This window comes from Haliotis rubra, unplaced genomic scaffold (assembly GCF_003918875.1).
Source record: "Haliotis rubra isolate DU_JTF1 unplaced genomic scaffold, ASM391887v1 Scf644, whole genome shotgun sequence".
Lineage (NCBI taxonomy): Eukaryota > Metazoa > Mollusca > Gastropoda > Lepetellida > Haliotidae > Haliotis > Haliotis rubra.
The window spans coordinates 271,963-291,575 of NW_025767351.1; the positions used below are offsets into that span (position 1 = coordinate 271,963).

At 38.0% G+C, this 19,613-nt stretch overlaps 1 protein-coding gene and 1 long non-coding RNA gene across 2 annotated transcripts in view; one reads left to right on the forward strand and one right to left on the reverse strand.

Annotated features, from left to right (window-relative positions):
* LOC124256936 (CUGBP Elav-like family member 2) overlaps window positions 1-19,613 on the reverse strand; it is a 230,882-nt gene that overhangs the window by 38,404 nt on the left and 172,865 nt on the right. The window contains 1 exon segment of the mRNA XM_046690901.1: window positions 18,686-18,858. Coding sequence (XP_046546857.1) covers window positions 18,686-18,858 — 173 coding nt within the window.
* LOC124256937 overlaps window positions 1-19,613 on the forward strand; it is a 30,064-nt gene that overhangs the window by 6,924 nt on the left and 3,527 nt on the right. Inside the window, exon 2 of the long non-coding RNA XR_006893133.1 lies at window positions 19,332-19,338. This is a non-coding gene — a long non-coding RNA (uncharacterized LOC124256937). The remainder of the gene's footprint in view (window positions 1-19,331; window positions 19,339-19,613) is intronic.

Genomic DNA, 19,613 nt, shown 5'->3' on the forward strand with positions numbered 1-19,613 from the left:
GAGGTGTTCACCACTTAATTACAGCTTAATCCTACTCATCATGGCAATACACAGGGGGATATTACACTGATTAACAACAGGAATCAACTTGGCCAGCCTGGAGATGACTTCTTTGAGGGGCATTTAGAAGTGATGAACACGAGTCAAAGATATTTTGTGTTGAACAAATAGAGAAGCTGATTTAAAAAAATCTTTGACTCAAGTCTGGAGATTCAAGCAGGGATTTACAGGACGCAAATTCCTGCATCCTATATGCATAAAAATTGACAATGGACGCAACAAAATTTATTAGCATGTCCACACGGACTCAGAAAAAGTCCAAATACTTTTTGTGCAAATTCCAATCAAGTGACAATAAGTTATCATTGAATTTGCTATTAGCTGGGTTATGGTATTTTTGGCAATTTAATTACTGTAACAATGTGATGATCATGATACACAATATAATAACAGTGTTAATGATAATACTTAAGTGTCTGGACCCTTGAAAATTGAGTCCCAGGGACCCTCAAATACAGGACTCCCTGTTCAAGACTTTAAAGGTACAGAGAGGCATGGACTGGAATATATGTTTGTTTGTTGTTAACACCACTCAGCAAATATTAGCTTTACGACAGCTTCCTGTATTTAATCAAACAGACCAGTCATTGTCATTGTGAGTAATCATGAAGAGCACAATTTAAAGGAATCTACCAAGTCACTGCACTTGGCCACCCAATTCATTTGGCCTCCTGTAGCTTGTTTCTTGTTTAAAGCAGCACTCCGCAAAGTGCCAGATTTACGACAGACATCTGTCTGGACCTGACAATCCAGTGATTAAAATCACAAGCACTGATCAATGCAGTTCAGTGTTCACGAATAGTGTCTGACAAATCCGGCAGATTTGCCAATGGTCCGATAGAAGTCTACAACCCACCTGCCCCAGTGTCTGACTGTATATTTCACAATGACTTTGACTGAAGCTGTTATATGGGACATGTGGCACCTGTTTGCTGTTTATAAATATTATGTTTGTTAATAATTTCAATGCCAATTATAAGAAATGTTAAATCCAAAATGTATGTTTAGTTTTATTCTATGGGTCCTGTGAATTTTCAATGGGTCAGACAGACTTCTGAAACTTGCAGGACCCAATGTCCTGTTACCTTGAAACACCATTCGTAAACACTGCAGTTGGGATAAAATGGTGTTCATCAAACCCAGTCACCAAGCCTGACCACCCAATCCCATTACAAGTATAGGTTGTTGGGTACCAATTCTAACACAGAATCCCCCACAGGATTACAGATCCAGTGTTGACACATTACTGAGAATGTAAGGGTGGGCATGTTTTGTTTAAATAAGTAACAGTCAAATAAATGTAAACTTAGTCTATGTGTACAAGTCAGTGAGCAAGGTGAGAGAGCAAGTAAAGTGTGTGTAATGACATTAGTCTAGCCATAATTAAACACAGAACTACATGTAACAGACTCATCAATTTGCAACTTCTTTCATATATCAACAGCATTTTTCACTTCCAACATTTGAAAAAGAAAATATTAGGAAAAGTGACAAATCATGACTGGTAGGTTGGGAACAAGTAAAGAAAACAGACAAATAACAAATGATGGTTGTAAAAATTCCAACACATTCCCAGTAACGGAAGTATTACAATAATTAAACTCAAAGTTAAATTCAAGTAGGCAATACTGGTGTTTTTCAGTACTGTAAATACTGAATTTCAACAAAATGTTGACTGAATAGAGCTGTTTCCCTGGAAATATATAACTGTAATTACACTGCAACGATAACAGGATGTTTTTTGTGAAGGAGGCTCTGAATTAATTGTGCTTATCTGTCCAAGCATAAATCAAGCACATCTGTAAAGTTATCACCACACCTCGCATAAATCAATGCAATTTTACAATCCAATGATCTCCCTTCACCTGATTACAAAGTCCGACTAACATGCAAGCAGTGAAACAACTCGGTGTTATCCAGGCTGAATTTATCACCAACTATTAATTCATCTAACAAAATGGGCTGATGCAGCTCTATACGTCTACATGGGTGGAACAAAATTGCTCAATCAGGGCTGCAACATGGCAGCTCAGGCTTGATTTTGTTTTTGACCTGGGATTCTAATTTATAACAACAGTTCTTGCTATATCTGCAATGTAGCTGAATGATACATAGAAGTAGGTCATAATATGAAATTGACTGTTGTTGAATTGCTCATAGTTTAGTGAATATTTATAAAATGATATTCAAGTAGTGCCTCAAGTTAGATAACAGGGATCAATATATTTTTTAAAATGTTAGCAAAGAATCTGGGGTACTTTACACGGATGGCAACAAGAAAATATATTTTCAACTGAAAACTTAATATTGTGTCATTGAAGGGAGGGGAAGGGGGAAAGGAGAATGGTGGAAATCCACGGATCAGCTGAAAATTGCCTTCCCCCTGACTTTATAATGTGTACAAATACTGTAATACAAATATTGGAATATGTATATTGTAATGCAGATAGTAATGTATGTAATAATATGTTTCACAAAAGTGACATTTGAAGTAAAATAAATTCGGAGAATACTTGGAAAAATAATGAAAAATATCATTCCTTATATTAAATTGTCTGATCTGAAACAACTTCATAAAGTCCACCCACACCTAAGAAGTAACGTTGAATAAAAAAAGTACTTATTAAAGACTGACAGTGTTCAGAGACCAAGTGACAGCAGCAGTACTGATTAATGCTGCTCTTTATCAAACTATTCAGGGATAGAAATGCAATGTATTTAGGGGTGCCATTGGCCACCGGGATTTAGATGTGCCTTTATGAATATATGTGTACCCATACCTTTTGATGATCCAATTAAACTGAAAACATCAACAATTTGAATTTATAATTTATCAATCAGGAAACCGCATGTAAAACCGTAAACCTGACCCAAAAGAGTAACTCACAAACTATACATTCAAAATGGCCTCATCCGAGTTAAGCTGTGAGACTGAGGGTGCCATGGATAAACAGTTTGATGAGGTGCAAAAATAGGTTTTGAAGTATTTGATCGAATTTATCATGGTGAGTATTATTTTAGCTGCGCTGCCAGGGCACATTGAAATTATTTCTTCCATGCTGTTTCAATATCCAGCGTGTTATGGCATGCAAGTTAAGCACTATTTCGATCCCTGCTATTCCTCCAAAATCACATGGGGAAAAAAAAACAGGGCCCCAGCGCCATGCTACATGGGGAATGGAACCCAGTTCCTCAGAATGAGCCTGCCTCATCCCTTCCTTCCTCACCAGTCAAATCAATCCTCTCAGCTGCTGTCTCTATAAAATTACCTGACTCCTGGCTAAACATGTAACACAGACATGGACATGACATATCAGTCCATCAGCAGCTGTGACATTCTGTTGTGTAATGGCTGGGGTTAGTGCGTCCCTGCAGATCACCTCAGGGTGTGCATGTTCACTGTGATGTCACCATGCAGATTCAATTACACTTCCAGACAACAGAACTAAATGTCACCTCTGTGGCCTGCCCCTGCTCACACAGATAGGCCAAGTGACACTCAGTGTTGTGAGAGATGAAGCATGCCAGCTGCCTGGAGGAGATGGATTCCCTGGACAGGTTTCTGCTGGGAGATGAGTGGGTTGAAACATACAGAGGAGTCTTCATGACTTCACAGTGTGAGAAACCTCAAGGTCAAGAAGTGTGTCAGACAGCAATGTAAAACATCATATGGCATGTAAATAATCTTGTCCACACCAGACCAGTGCAAAAATGAGGGGATTCCTTGGGTATTTTGGGTGTACTCCTAATACTGGATCAGGCGACTTGGTAGATCTAAACCCAGTAATTGGAAACATCAAGGTCATAACAAAGACCCATATTTTATAGCTGATGATACATGGCAATTTCATTGGAAGAACCGTGAGAGTTTTTTTTCCCCGCTTTTAGCAATATTTCAGCCATATCACAGCAGGGGAAACCAGAAATGGGCTTCACACATTGTACCCAGGTGGGGACTCGAACCAGGGTCTTCTGAGGGACGAGCGAATACTTTAACCACTAGGCTACTCTACCACCCCTAGAAGCATTTTGAAAACTGAAATACCAAAACCCAGGCAGGGTAACAACAAGTGTCATCTTTTCATGCTGTTTTGTAGGATGCAGCCAGGTATCAAAGTCACCAGCTGTCTGCTGTCTGAGCAGAGGCTCCATCCACTGGTCCCCAGAGGGAGATACAATAATTAATGGACACTCTTAGGCAGAGATATACCCCAGATCTATTTTTAAGGCTGCTATTGTTTAATGGAATTTTATAAAAATAACTGACATCATATTACTGCATATTATCTCCTGAAGCCTTCCCCTTTTAGAGGATATCAATGTCAGATTGAAGAGAATTTTACCAATGACACTCTTAACTCACTTGTGTATTTCTCTCACACATTTCTGAAGTAAACATAATGCCTCCATTTGCAGTATGTACTGAGAAGCTTGGTTGGAAGGTCCGGGTTTGAAAATTGATCTTCAGTAACCCATGCTTGTCGTAAGAGGCGACTAACGGGATCGGGTGGTCAGACTCGCTGACTTGGTTGACACGTCATCGGTTCCCAATTGAGCAGATCGATGCTCATGGTGTTGATCACTAGATTGACTGGTCCAGACTCGATTATTTACAGACCGCCGCCATATAGCTAGAATATTGCTGAGTGTGGCGTAAAGCTAAACTCACTCACTCACTCAGTCATAAAAGATCCAGGTAGCAATGTGTTATGACTCAATTACAATTCAACTTGGTCTCCCATTCACCTGAATAGATTTCAATTTCAATTTCATATATTCATACAAAATGCATGAACCTGGATTAATAAATAATATTATGGATATCACTTAATGTTTTGTAACACTCACAGACGATAGTGTAAAGCTAATAATTTGAAGTCATTCAACAAAATAATGCACACAGATCTATACACAGCAAACAATAAATTCTGCAGGGTTGCATGTGAATGTCAAGTCAAGGTCCATGCCCTGTATTGAAATCTAACCTTTCCTGTAGGAACAATAGCAACACCCAATATAATTTTCTAGGTCTAGTATTGATGCAGCAGCAGCAGGCAGCAGGCAGGCCCTAGATGTTCAGTAAAGCTACATGTTAGGCAAACAGTCTGTGTGTTGATTCAGCTGAAGCAGTGGGGGAAATTGCCTTACATAGAATCAGGAGAGGTAGTGGAAGGGGACATTTGGAAGTCATTTGTGGAGGCAAGAGGATGAGGGCATACTTGTAGTCCCCATGTTGTACGGAGCAGCCAGACACAATCACCATATACACCAGACTGGGGCAAGCCGAGGTCAGCATTCACTAAACACCTCATGGCTACTGTAGACAGATTCCAGAACTTGGTGGGATTGCATCATCCAAGTGGATTGGCCACATGTGACATTAATAAGAGAGAAAGCTGCCACTGGCGGCATCAAGGCATCAAAACTGTACAGAAATTGTACCTGAACGACTGAGGCAAACCTATTTTCACAAATCACCCTGTCCGACTCCAAAGGTGCAAAAGCTTGAAAGGAGGCCAGTATCAATAAAACCACGAAACAGTTACTCTAGGAATCCGTCATGTTTTGACAGAACAGCAAACATTACATCTTCAAGAGTAGACAATATAGATTTAATCAAAATTATTCACCATTATAAATAATTCACCTTAATTTTGTGAGAAACTACAAGCCTTACTACTTTTCACTGGGATCCGACAAGCAGACAAATCAAGACCTCACATAAGCAAAGCAATAGCTTAATCATTCTACCAAGTCGAAGTAACAAAGTTTCAAAATATAGACAAGACTGTTACAATACTTGGTGACCCCCAAAAATCAGTTGCCTGAGGACACCGACCCCAGGGCTTCTGTAAGAAACAAGCAGGAGTGAAGAGGTGTCACGCTTGACCTCCAGTCAGAGGTGGGGGAAGCAGTGCCTCTATTCCCAATGACCCAAGACAAAGGTCAGTCTGTGAGGCACACAGCCTTGACTGACAGATGATGTTATCATCAAAGAGGCCTTGTCAGACATGCTGTGCCTCTGTCATTTCTATGGCCCCTCTCTACTGGCTACAAAGGCTTTTCAATACCCAACACGAGGTATGTCCAATGCCATACAGAGGTCCTTGTACCATCAACACTGTCAAATTGCTTGACCAACAAATCAGTGTTATTACTTTGCTGTGATACTGTGTTGATTGAGTCTCTTGAATGCTGAGCTTGTCCCTACCATGAAAGGTACATATGGGATTAGTGTTTGATATACTCCCTTGACAAGGCTGTAATTACATCTATGCTACATTGGCTCCGCTGAATGAACAGTGTAGCACGACAACCTGAGTGTTTTTTTGTCATTGTGCAAAGCACACCAACACAGAAAATGTGTTTCTTACTATAAATAAAGAAGAGTGGCTACCCCTTTTATCAGTTTGGACGGAAAATATCTGGAATATCAATAGCATCATGCTACACAACATAAAACCATAAGGACAACCAATAACTCCCTTTAAAATTCAGAAAATCATTGGTTTAACATACAGCCAGAGTATGTTTGAAATACTACATGCAATCAGAGTGCATGTTCCACCATGGTACTATTTCCAGCGCATTATCTTATCATAATGATTAGTCATAATGTATGCTTTAAATCTGAGCCTTGAAGGGCATACATATATAAACAACATACTGCATAATTATACCCTATACACCAACTTTCCACGCATATGCAAATCATCATGTTTGGCTGGAACCCTGAGTCTCTTCACAAATACTTTTATCATTCATTTCCATCACAGAAATCTCTTCCAGAATGGAGAAAGATCCTTGAACGTCCAATGCTGCATGTAAAAGCTCCTCAACGGAGTCCATCAAAATAAATGACAGATTTCGTATGTTCAAAGGAGAAGTCACACAAGGAAATGCCAAAATGTCGTGGTGCAACAGTTCCTGTAAGAATAATAAACAAGAAGGTCCCGACAAACACCATGATAAACAGAAGATGCTTCCACAAAGCTGACTAATACCCTGTTATCAGGCTCAATACAGCATCTAAGGCATACCAGCTGTCACAACCATTCTCAGTGCTGTAACTGTAACAATAAAATATACACAAACCATTTCCTTATCTCTCCAGAATCCAACATGCCAGATGGTTTTTGTCTCACCTGAGACTCGACCTTGAAGTGTTGAAGGGATTTTAACATGTCTTCCATGTTTCACTTACAACCAACATTTATTTATCAGTCCTGACCAAGTGGACTGGTTGATAAAACAGGTTTGTCCTTTCTTGTAGGAAACCAAAGGTGAACCTTTCTAACAGTAGTAAGACCCATGTCATCATTCAACCTGGTTTCTTAGCATGGTCTGTTGTAAATCATAATAAATCACTCATTGAGCTAAGATAGCTTTGTGTAATGGGACTTGTCATGTAAAATACAGACAAATGTATGGATAACAACTTCTTTTAGCTTGTGAGTGTAACATTTAGATACAGATTCTTGTACTATTGTCAAGAAGGAATGTCAACTTTCCTGCTTGACAGAAGAACAAGAATCTCTACTGAAACATCACATTCACAAAATGAAAACGTTCCTGTCCATAAATTTGTCAATATTGTACTACCTCACTTTTAAATGTAAAATGTAAATTTCTTTCAACAAGTATACTCTGAAGATTGTAAATGTCATACAGCTTTGAAAATCCACATTTCGTTTTCTGAGAGTACCGAGATACTCAATCTTTTAACAAGGAACTTTCTAAAAATAAAAACATTGAAATTGAGAAAAAAATAAAAAATTCTGTACCATCATGTAACATTAAGAATTCAAGTCTTTTTTTTCTCTATGAGACCTATCATCAATGAAATACCAGAAAACTAAAACATATATTTTTTACGATAAATCAAACTTGGAATTCTTATTGACATTTGCTACTGTCATGAAGCTCAATAATGACTTCAGTGAATGCCAAGATAAATCCCTTTCATAATACTAATAGCCCCAAAGAGCATAAACGTCCTTGGAACGATACTGAAATACTAGAACTGTTTTGACAGGTTGTTTAATAATATATATGCATATCCTATCAAAAGGCAACAGTATTATCTTTCACTTAATGGTATATCACTTACAATTCCCTATTATCACCTGACTCCAGTGAATTTTCCGGGTTGAGGATGGCATGTGTTCTTTTGTCTTTAAGATATCTTCTAGAGCCAAAGCATATGTTGGGCATATCATACACATTCAAAATTCATGAATCATTTGACATGGTTGAACATTCAGTTAAACCAGAAGTCATTACCAAACAATCATATATTACAAACATATTAGGATGTGTTTACTCCTGATAACATTACAGAAATGCAACCCCTATACTTCTATTGTATATAGAAAAGAAAGTAATGCCTTTTTTAACAAAATCTGTCACAATACCTATACCTCATGTACAGAAGCAGGAACTCTCCATGTTACAGAACAGGCTCTCTATCTAGTTCATTAAAGCTTGTCCTGACCGATTTTTACATTCAGACCAAGCATCTAGTCTTGTTATAGCTGGTAAATTAACACTAACCCAAAACATTGTCAGGTTGGGTTATTGCAATATGCAGTAATTATTCCTGTTTGAAAATCAATACCAAATTTGTGTATCGCATTGTCAGGCCATGAATTATAGCACCCTACACACCAGCACCATCTTCAGAGATAGAGGTATCGATGATGGCGGAGGTGGCAGCATCCATGCTATTATGTGTGCTGTAAAGTGCTGTGTAGCCTGCAGGATTCACCATTTTCATGATTTCAGCAGATTTGTATTGGAGATATTTCAACATTTATCAAATATGAAAAACTTCTTGACAATATTTTAGACGACAATCTGTCAATGTCCAAGAAAGGTAACTGATCTGATATTTTGAGTCACTGCCTCCTTTCATCTGTTAACCCCATCATAGTCTGGGTGAAAGATCAGAAGGTGAGAATTAATGGGAGTCGTAGAAGTAGGGAAGACAGCATGTCCTTGAACTCTTCTTTGGTAAAGACGATCTCACTGATATAGCAGACTGGGTATTGAAAAGAAATGTAAAAAAACCCTATCCCCCCCAAAGTACTGAAGTGTACATTTCCTGATATTTACTGTTATGTAGTTAAATCTGATGGCATACTATAGACAAAAGTCTATCCAAGATTACTCATGACTGTTGAAAACAAAATACATCAGAATGTTTAAATGAAACAGTACAGAGTTGGTTAGTCCGTTGTACACACCGTGAAGTAAATATATCCAAGAAAGCCCACGCAAGTCAAGAAAATGTGGCAAGTCTAAATTTCCTAAAAAATGAAGAAAGTCTCAGGGCTCCTTTTCATTATATATATTTTTTTTTTTACTATGAACTTTTTTTCAGTAAAATATGTTCATTTCAGGGACTAGTTGTTAGTCTACGAGTTGGTCACAGGGAGTATTTACAGATAACACTTCACCTGTTGTAAACATGTAGAACACAGCTGACAGAGTCATGTGTGAAACCCACAAATCTCATTACTTTGGACTTTTTCTGAGACGACAACCCGACATGAATGAAATTAGGAGTAAACTAAAAGTATGTTATGCATCCGAGTTTTAAAAAATGTGACCATGACATAGAACTCTGAAGTAGCAGGAAGAATAGGTTAAACTGACTGGGCTTTGAGTGTTGAGAAACAACTGTACATTCCTACATGTTATTCACCACATCTACCACTGCCTAGTCATGCAGGAATGCCCTAGTTAGGGTTGCTGATATTTTTTCAAGATTTCAAGATTATTTCTCATGCTGTAAAGAAATTAGAAAAACATACAACTCTATAAACTTGGGAAGTTTCAGCGAATTTCAAGAAGACTACAATTTGTCTGATAAGAATATCTTTGTCTTCCCTTGATTTGTTCGTCTGTGATCATATCACACAAATCCATCACACACCCATACTGGACATTTTGAAGGCATGTCGAATACAATCCTATCTATATTTATACCTGGTGCCTGAAGCACTTAAATCAAAGATCCCTGTCTCCCAAATCCTAAAATCTTCACATTGGACACATGCTTTCTCCATGTTACAAGAGTTAACATGGCAGTACCTGCCAGACCATCTCAGAGCTGTCAATCACAGCCATACAGGGCAAGAGAGGCAGGCATAACTGTGTTTGAAGCAACAGGTGCACCTTGTTCCTACATAGCTGTCATACATAGGTTGTCATACATAGGTTGTCATACATAGCTGTCATAGATAGGTGTCGTACATAGGTTATCATAGTGAATGACCTTATCCATCCTGCGATGATTAGGTCATATTTCTGCCAGTATTAAGCGTGATTTCTACCATTACCATTTCCTGAAATACTAATAATACAATATGATCATTTATTTTCATTCAATACATTTTGGGGTTGTAAAAAATGTATATATTTTTCCCGTTTGGTTGACTGAGGAGGAAAATATGACAAATAGTATCCACATATGTTCATGTCACATTAAGATAGCATACTACTTCTGGTGGTTCCTAAAAAAAAAAAGCACTATAATTTAATATTTCTTCAGTGATAATCAAAGTAATTGTTGAGGACTGAGCAGTGAAAGAATAAAGAATATGGAATAAGAAATCAGTATGTCAACACTCGTCACTGCTTCTTGAATACCACCTACATTATGATCTCCTAATTTTAGTGCTGACAGACATAGAATCTCACCAAGCATATTACTTCAGCAATCAGTAGGCATCAGCCTGTATATTGATCAGAATACCCGTGAAATAATTCATAGCATCCGTTTGAGAATTCCCCATATGCCTGCCCAGTAACCTTTAGACACCAGAAAATCATCCCATCTTCCTGTTGGCAAGGAAGGCAAGGCATACATTTTACTCTACCACAGCTAAATCATGCTTTTGCAAAATGTGTAATCAAGCTTAAAGTAACTTCATCTGCAGCTAGAATTACACCGCCCTTAATGCGCAGATAAATTACCTGCAATAAAATGTTCACTACAGCTTCCTCCCGATTTTTCCCAAAGGTAGTCTTTTAACACGTTAAAACTGCTCATCGAGCCATGACCATAGGAAGGTGACGAGCACTCATTACATGGGTTCCCTGTGCCGGGGATTGTGTAAGGGATATCATACACAAGGCCTGCTAAGCTTACTGAAAGCAAAAGTAGACTGACACTTAGACAAGTATGTCTGTGATTTTGGAATAGACAAGTAAGGACTTCAGGGAATTTTAAGGTCAGGTTGACTGAAACCAGAATAATAGTCATGGTAAAAACGGACCTGATCTGAATAGTTATGAGTCTAATGTACCTGAAATAATGAGAATCAGAAGTAATATTGTATCAAAGGACAAATCTTAATGACACGTCTACAACTTTAGCTACTCGTCTGATATCAGAATCTTGTTAAATATCTCCTGGTCGAGGAAGCATGGTCAGCTGAGCATGTATTTGGCAGAATACCAAGATAAATTCCACCTAAAATTAGGCCATAATACACGTTTGGGTGGTAGATTCAGCAACGTGTGGAGACTGCTCTGCCATGTGTTTTTCATGCAAGTGTCGATGACTGAGGGCTCCTTCAATCTGAAACGCTTGCATGACTGTAAAAGTGATAACCGCAAATCTTGTGAATGAAAGGAAGTATGAGTGTCACAACCGTTCACATATTTTCAATGCAAATATCATTAATCATCATGATGGGGCCAACCAAGCACTTGTGCCGCATGGGGTGAACTCCCAGAACGTGATTCTGCCTTATGGCACAGGAGTTTTTAATGACCTTCATGATGCCTGCGCATTACACAACTCCACAATCCTATTAAGCATGTTAAGAAATACTCAGAATTTGACCTTCTCCAAAAATACTGTCAATGACTGACACCTATGTCAGAAAAAAACCACAACATGGAGAAAAACATGCTTGATAGCATCCAAAAGGAGGGAAATATGTCTGAAGTGGTCTATGTACAGCAGGAATGGTTACAAGGAAATAGCTGGGAGGTCTGACAAATTCATTACCACTCTTCCCTCAGGGTAAGAGAAACATGTTTATTCTTAGCACTGAGATAGTAAACTATGTTAACATGGTAATCATAATAACTAGAACAAAAGGCTGTAAAAGAGTCAAATATCCTATGTCACTGCATGACGTACAGAGAATATTGGGTTTCACAGAAAAACTGTCCATGTAAGGTTACTCATGAAACTATTTTGTTTGGAAACATGGTACAGTCAATGGGGACATGAAGTGAAAGTAAATATTCTAAATATATAATCTTAGAGGATGTAAATTAACTATTCTAACAGATTCAATATGTACAATTTAGCTTTTACTTGCTCTCTGAAATTATGGGCAACTTGACACTAATCTGATCTGAAAGACTTTTTATTGGTCAGACATTTTCACCATGTGAAACTTGCTGATGGCCCAAGCAACAGTAATTATCATGATGGTGTTATTTTAAAAAATATGACAATGTTTATGTTCCTGAAAAGATCATAAATCTGACCATAATGGAAAACAGCGTCAACAATAAATACAGTCTAATCTTAGTAATTCATCAAAATAACAATTAACACCCAAGCAAAATGTTGCTAGGATGCCTGTTACCAAGGTAATTGCTGTTATTTTAGCAATCAATGATGAGATCCTGTTGTGACGGCTTAGTTCTAAAGGCCAGTGATGACCGAAGCAACACTATGGTTGGCACCCTGTGGGTCTTCTAGCTGGTGTTATTACCGTGAGCCAGGTGTGACCCAAGGTGTGAGCACCTGTCTCTCATCCACCACAGCTGAAGATGGCGCCAGAGATTACAGCTGATCAATATATGCACTACACTATAACATATGCATCAAGCTGATTGTGACACCTCACTTCAGACTCGCCATTAAGAGTTGGTATTAGTCTTGCTGGTGCTGAAATTGGTTTCATGTTTAGATTGTCTTCTGTGTATGCACCAAACTATTGCAACTGTTGAGTCTCTGAGAGCGATTAATCGATGGTAGAAAAGAAAAACCGTTGATGCATTGATAGTATGTGTGACTATCGATAGTTTAGTAATTGACTTCCGTTGCTAAATGCACAGTGCAAAATACAGGAAGTACCAGATTCATACACTTTGACATATAGTTATCTGCCCTGTAACCTCTCAAACAAACATGGCGGCAAACATTGAAATTGTGAATAACAATAAGTTAATGTTTTAACTGTTTACTTGATCTGTGTTTTTTAGTTTCTCGTCAGTTATTAAAAGTGACTGAAACTACTTCAACTTGTTATTTCATATGTTATAAACTATACATTCATTTGGGAAATGACTTCAAATGAGACAATTCAAGGAGAAAAATATTATTACAATAGTTGGTTGCAATAGCTTTAAGATACACTGAGCAAGGTAACACATTTCTAAAACATTATTTTTATGACGAACGCAAGGTACAGAGATATATCTTCACTCAAGAGCAAAGATAGAAATGAACCAGAATGGGCAATTCATATTGTGAACCAGAGTACAAGACCATATGTAAATCGAACCACAACACAATTAATGCTAGATTGTGTTTACTTCTCAGTGTAACACATTACATTTTTGAAGGCAACTGCTTCATCAACAGGGGCGTAGTTCAGGGACATTAAAATGTAAACAGCCATTTTGCAGCGCATTATTTCTCCAAAACATTTACACTGGTAAGCAAACAAAAGCAGACCCATACAAAATATATCCAGAACAGATTTACAAAGGTATCACTAGCACATTCTGGATATCACACACTGTAAATGTAGTCCACTACAATGTTTACACTGGTAGCTGGATCCAATGTAAATTAACCAAAGAACATATAACAATACCAAAATGAAACAACTCACAAGGAATAACAGTGCAGTACATTTTCAATTTCAATGCTTTAGTCAGAAGTTCACAGTGAATCCTTTGCTTTTGTGTTTCACCAGTGATACGACACTGTTCACTCATGTGGACTAAACAATCACCAGTCTTATGAAACATTTGTCATCATACATGAACACAAATGCTGATGTGTTTGAACTACTTCTGCATACAAATGTGACCTCAACATCTACTGTCATCAGGTCTGCACTGCATGATGACATAGGCTCCCTCCCGATGACATTATATGCAGAAATATGGTGAGACATCAGGACTGGCTGGCGTTAAAGATCACAGAGATGAATTTTGCTTAACGAAATACACATCAATAAATATTGGACAGGTAACTATGAGCAGATTTGCTTAAAGTCCAAAAGACATCACCAAATACATGCCATTGGTAACATGTTTATGCATGGATATCTAATACAAACCGCTGGACATAATTTAGAAACAGTATGTGAAAAAAATATGGAACTTAATGTACACTGTGTGTGTAAATCAAAACTTCATTTCATTACAAAATTGTCAATGGATCAATAACACTTTTTTCAGATTGATAATCACCAAAAATTCTTTCCATAGACAATATTTCCTATTGTCAGTCCCTTAAAGCTAGCCCAAGGAGACACTTGCTTCTACAACAACTGTACAGTAATTACTGCAACACTCAGATCAACAGTGTTGTTTTGTTGATTCACAGTACTCAGAATACAATCAAGAACAAAGAATTTGAATAATTATATTTAGCCATAACTTTAAAGATAAAAATGTCTACCTATCGCCTATCTGATCATAACTGAATAACTATACTCATGGAAACGAATAAGGTAACACACGAAAGTAGAAGTGTTCCTTTATTTATTTCCAGAATTTCACCCACAGTGCAATACATACCTTGTCAAGAAACCTGGAAAAGAATAAAGGAACACTAGTACTTTCATGTGTTCCCTTATTCGTTTCCTTGAGTTTATTTACCAAGTGTCTGTGACTTCAACAACATAAAATTAACTACAATCTTCCTGCAAGTTATAACTGCATTAATAATTCACATTGATTAATAATTCAAGGACATTTTCCTTAAAAATTACATAAAATCAGATTTGCTGCTGCTGCAGAAGCTGAAATGTCGTATAAACTCCCCTGAAAGCAGCCTTATTCAAATATTCATCTAGCGGTTTGAGTGGTAAATTATGAATATGATGATATTATTCCCGCAGAAAGCCTGTAACATGCTCATTACGAGCCGTATTCCCCAGTGCCTAGCATCACACATGTCCATGTTAGCAAGTGAGTGCTGACTTCACTCCTGCCACTAGACTCAGAGGACCATAAATCCTGTTGACAGCTTCATGTGAATTACATAAGCAACAGTCAGTTCACAGCATACCAGAAATTTACCACAACTACACTTAGCCCACCCCCCATCTTGTCAACATCCATCATGTTCCCTTACTCCAACAGATTCTAACAGACGTACCCTGCATGGCTTAAGATGAGTATCTTGCATGCATCAGGAAAACAGGCCGACAGGTTTGCACCTAAAAATATCATGATTTACATTTTTGAGAGTAGTTAAGAAACTTCAGCTCCTCCTGACTGCCATGAGAGTTGGAAGCAACATATAACTTGCACACTTCTTTGCTGAAATATTAAGGATATGTTTTTGACCATTATTACTGTCGCATCTTCGAAGGCTAAGCAATTCTATGAATGTTAACTGTACAAGAATAACTTGATACAGAACAATCATCGTCATCTGTGGGTGCGTACGTCAATAGCTTCTTTCGAGAAGCCTCACATGGTGTCCTCGTTCAATGTTCAGCATCAAGCTGAGATGTAAGCCTGTGGATGTGAGGAGGGATTAATTGATCCTTGGTTGCGGAATAGAATGAAAATAGTCAACTTCAGTCACTAACAATTCCCACTGAGTAATGGATTCAGTTTTCCAAGGGCTGGAGATGGTATTGATCACATCAAGTGTAACACCACGACCACGGAATTCATTTACTGCAGTGCATGTGGAGCCTGTCTGGCTGAGTGATATGATGCACACATGATGCACAGATAATGCACAGATGCTGCACCTAAAAACCTTGACATGACTTCTAATCAAGTCTTGGGACAATTATTTCCCATCAGCCTTCACAAACGGGTGAAAAACAACATAATGATTGCAGAAGCATCTGTTCTGATCAAAAGTACAAAACAAAAACAATTCCCATCAAAGTCAGTTTACTACATGGCCAAAACTGGTCACAAAAACCAAAACATATCTACCGAGAAAATTTTATTTCAATCATTACATAAAATTAATTAGCTCATGAAGTCTGGCCCATTCCTTTCCATTTGCCTTGTTCAACTGCAGAGAAAACTTCAACATTGTTCCTTAATCTTGTTAAGTGTAATTTCATTATTGATTCCAAAAACAATTCAAGCCTATTGGCATACACTCGATAATTCCCTGGTGTGACCAGACCGCCTGCTAGCAATGTTCAGAGAAGTTGGGAAGTAGATTTGGTGGCAGCTATGGAACCATCCCAAAGTCATCATTGCTAGCACATGTTACAAGGTCAGTGAGAACAAGCCCCAGGTTCCTTCTCTCCATGCTATGGTATAACTCTTCATTAGTGCTGGCTCCACGATGGGGATGCTCACAATGGCTGCAGCTACCTCCCACATAACTGAAGTGGGTTAGGGACTCATCGAATTAATCAATACGTCAAAATTAAAGTAGAATGTTTCCTGTCTCACCACTTGGGTTCCACTTGTGAATGCAAACAGTCATGTCATTAGTACCATTACCCATTACACAACCTGAGAGTGGAAATGACCCAGACCTTACAACAAAATCTGACACACATAAACAACAATACCAAACTATCCTGTTTTCAAACTTAAATATAAAGACATTTTAAAATGATAGATACTGACTGAGGTCCTGCGATTCACAGAGCAAAGGAGCAAGCAAGAACTGCTTGATGCCCTTCAACTTCACACACTGGCAACTGATTGAGTGAATGCTGTTTTATGATGACAACGTATACAGCTCCAGGAATAAATGCACAAACAAATAGTCTTCTTGAAGGTACAAAGTGGTTCAATAACTGCAAATGAATCCAAAGAGATGTTTCCTCTTGAACCAATAGATAAACATGATACTCCTTTTTCAGTGACCATCATCAATATTCCAGTAATATCATGATGGGGTAAAGAGCCAGACAATGTGAGAGATCAAGAGACTATACGGCCTTTAATTTACAGCATAATCAGTCAGGTTAATCTGGGATGACATGCATGCATGTCTTAGAACCTCTATTAATCCAGCAAGAATTGGTATAATGTGGACATACCAGTGATAAGAAGAATTTTGGACTGACTGACTGAGTTTGGTTTTACGCCACTTTTAGCAATATTCCAGCAACATCATGGCGGGGGACACCAGAAATGGGCTTCACACATTGTACCCATGTGGGGATCTGAACCCGGGTCTTCGTCGTGACGAGCCAACGCTTTAACCACTAGGCTACCCCACTGCCCAGAAGAATTTTGGGATACAAACTCAAAATAAATAAGATCAAAGAAGGCACATGGGAGACAAAGCAAATTGTGATGCTCTGGACCTGTTAGAAGACAGACTGGGAAATGGTCACCTCACCCCATGTTGACAAAATTCAGATATATAGGAATTATTTGGCTTTAATAAGAACATGATTCACAGCAATGTAATGTGAGTATCCAATATTTTGTCCTAACGCTAAGTTTATAAATAGTTAACATGGTGAAAGGACAGTTGGATGATTCCAAAATCAATGCATACTCCATGCATCTTATATTATGGAGAGACAAAGTCCTCATCAACATCACAAAGGCCTGTTTACCTCTAATCAGTGGAGACTCTGGGTCCATGAATAAAGGACTTATGTTTAAAACCTCCATTATCCAACAAGATCATGGCAGCCAGTAAACAATACCCCAGTTCCAGACATACAATAGGCTGATAGCAAACACAAGTTCCATGTAAACCAGTGGTTGACAGTATAAGCATGATAAACCACAAACCTATCAGTTACAGGTGAGGTGAAATGGGGTTTAGGCCTAAAAAAAAAGTGTTGTGGTTCCGATTACCTGACCGACCCTTGAATTCTGTTTTTTAGAGGTATAAATAAAATAAGCTTTCAGATACCATCATTTTTTCCTAGCACCAATGGACATTGGTCATTCTGATAAAGAAAGTCGACATGATGGCCGCAAGCTTGATTGAATAAACAATTACACATTGATAAATGAGTTCGTAAAATAATATATGTAAAAACAAAAACAAATTCCTACCTACCTTACACTAAATTTTAAAGAGGTGTAATTGGAACCACAACATGATTTTTGTTTGGCCTTAATATTGCACTTAAGAATATTTTGCTTGTATGGTGTGTATACATGTATGGCTGCTTGTACCAGCCCAGACTTTAGCTGGTTTTATAGTGTTAGCTCACTGAGATACAATGCCGCAGTGAAGCATGAATGCCCCACTCAGACACAATATACTGACTTCAAGCCGACCAGTCCTTGTTGTACCCATTAATGCCGAGCGCCAGGAACAGTAAGTACCATATTTTAATGTCCTTTGGTATGACGCGAACAGGGATCGAACCCGCGACCTTCCGCTCTCCGGTTCTATCAGTTACGGGATACCAGGTGCTTGGGAAGACATATTAAGCATATTTTCAACCCTTACCTTTGCTTTGACCTGTTGCTTTATCCCTTAGCACATTGAGCTGAAAGACTGGACCATACTCCTCAAACAGTTCTCGGAGGTCATTTTCGTCCATTGACCGAGGAATCTGACCAACGAACATTTTTATACAGTCCGGGTCTGGCTCGGTCTTCTGTGTTTGGGAATTCATATTTCTGGAAGACAAAATAAGTTTTTAAAACATGACACAATGACTGATCAGTCATTACAAATGTGAACATTCTTCAATTAAGCACGATGTAAAAAATGATATCTTTGTTACCCTATCATACAGCTAACGAACCTTATGGTTCATATTTGTTTCGGTTGCTTTCACTTCATGTTAATGTAATATAACACGATAAATATTTTAATAAAACATACCGTCATAAAGAAGGAACATTTATCTAGTCATACAGAATATAAGACGTCAGATGAATTTATAAACATTTAGCTTACATAACAAGATAATATACTAATACTACATTTTAAAATCATCATAATCATTATCCAAATATAGAACAAGTATATATGGATTACAACTTCATTTATTCTAGAGCACAACGTTTCGATACAGGTTCTTTTATCGTTTTCAAGTAAGAATAAAACATGATAAAAGAAACCTGATATCTGTAATACTATATGGGAGGTAAACTGTCAATACAAATAATTCAGGAGAGGACTGTCTTATCATTTGAGAGCTGATAAAATATTCATCCTGTTGATGCCCTCGTAACTAGGCTAATTCAGTGGCTGGAGTAAGATTTCACTTGATATACGAACATCTAACTGATTCAGCAGCTTCCCGCCACATGTTTTTCATTGAAAATATGTCATAAAACATTTAAATAGGTTTGCAGGTTAATAAATTTTTGAACGCAACTAGATGTCACTGTCACTCTTATGTCAGTCATCAGTCAGGTAGATGGAG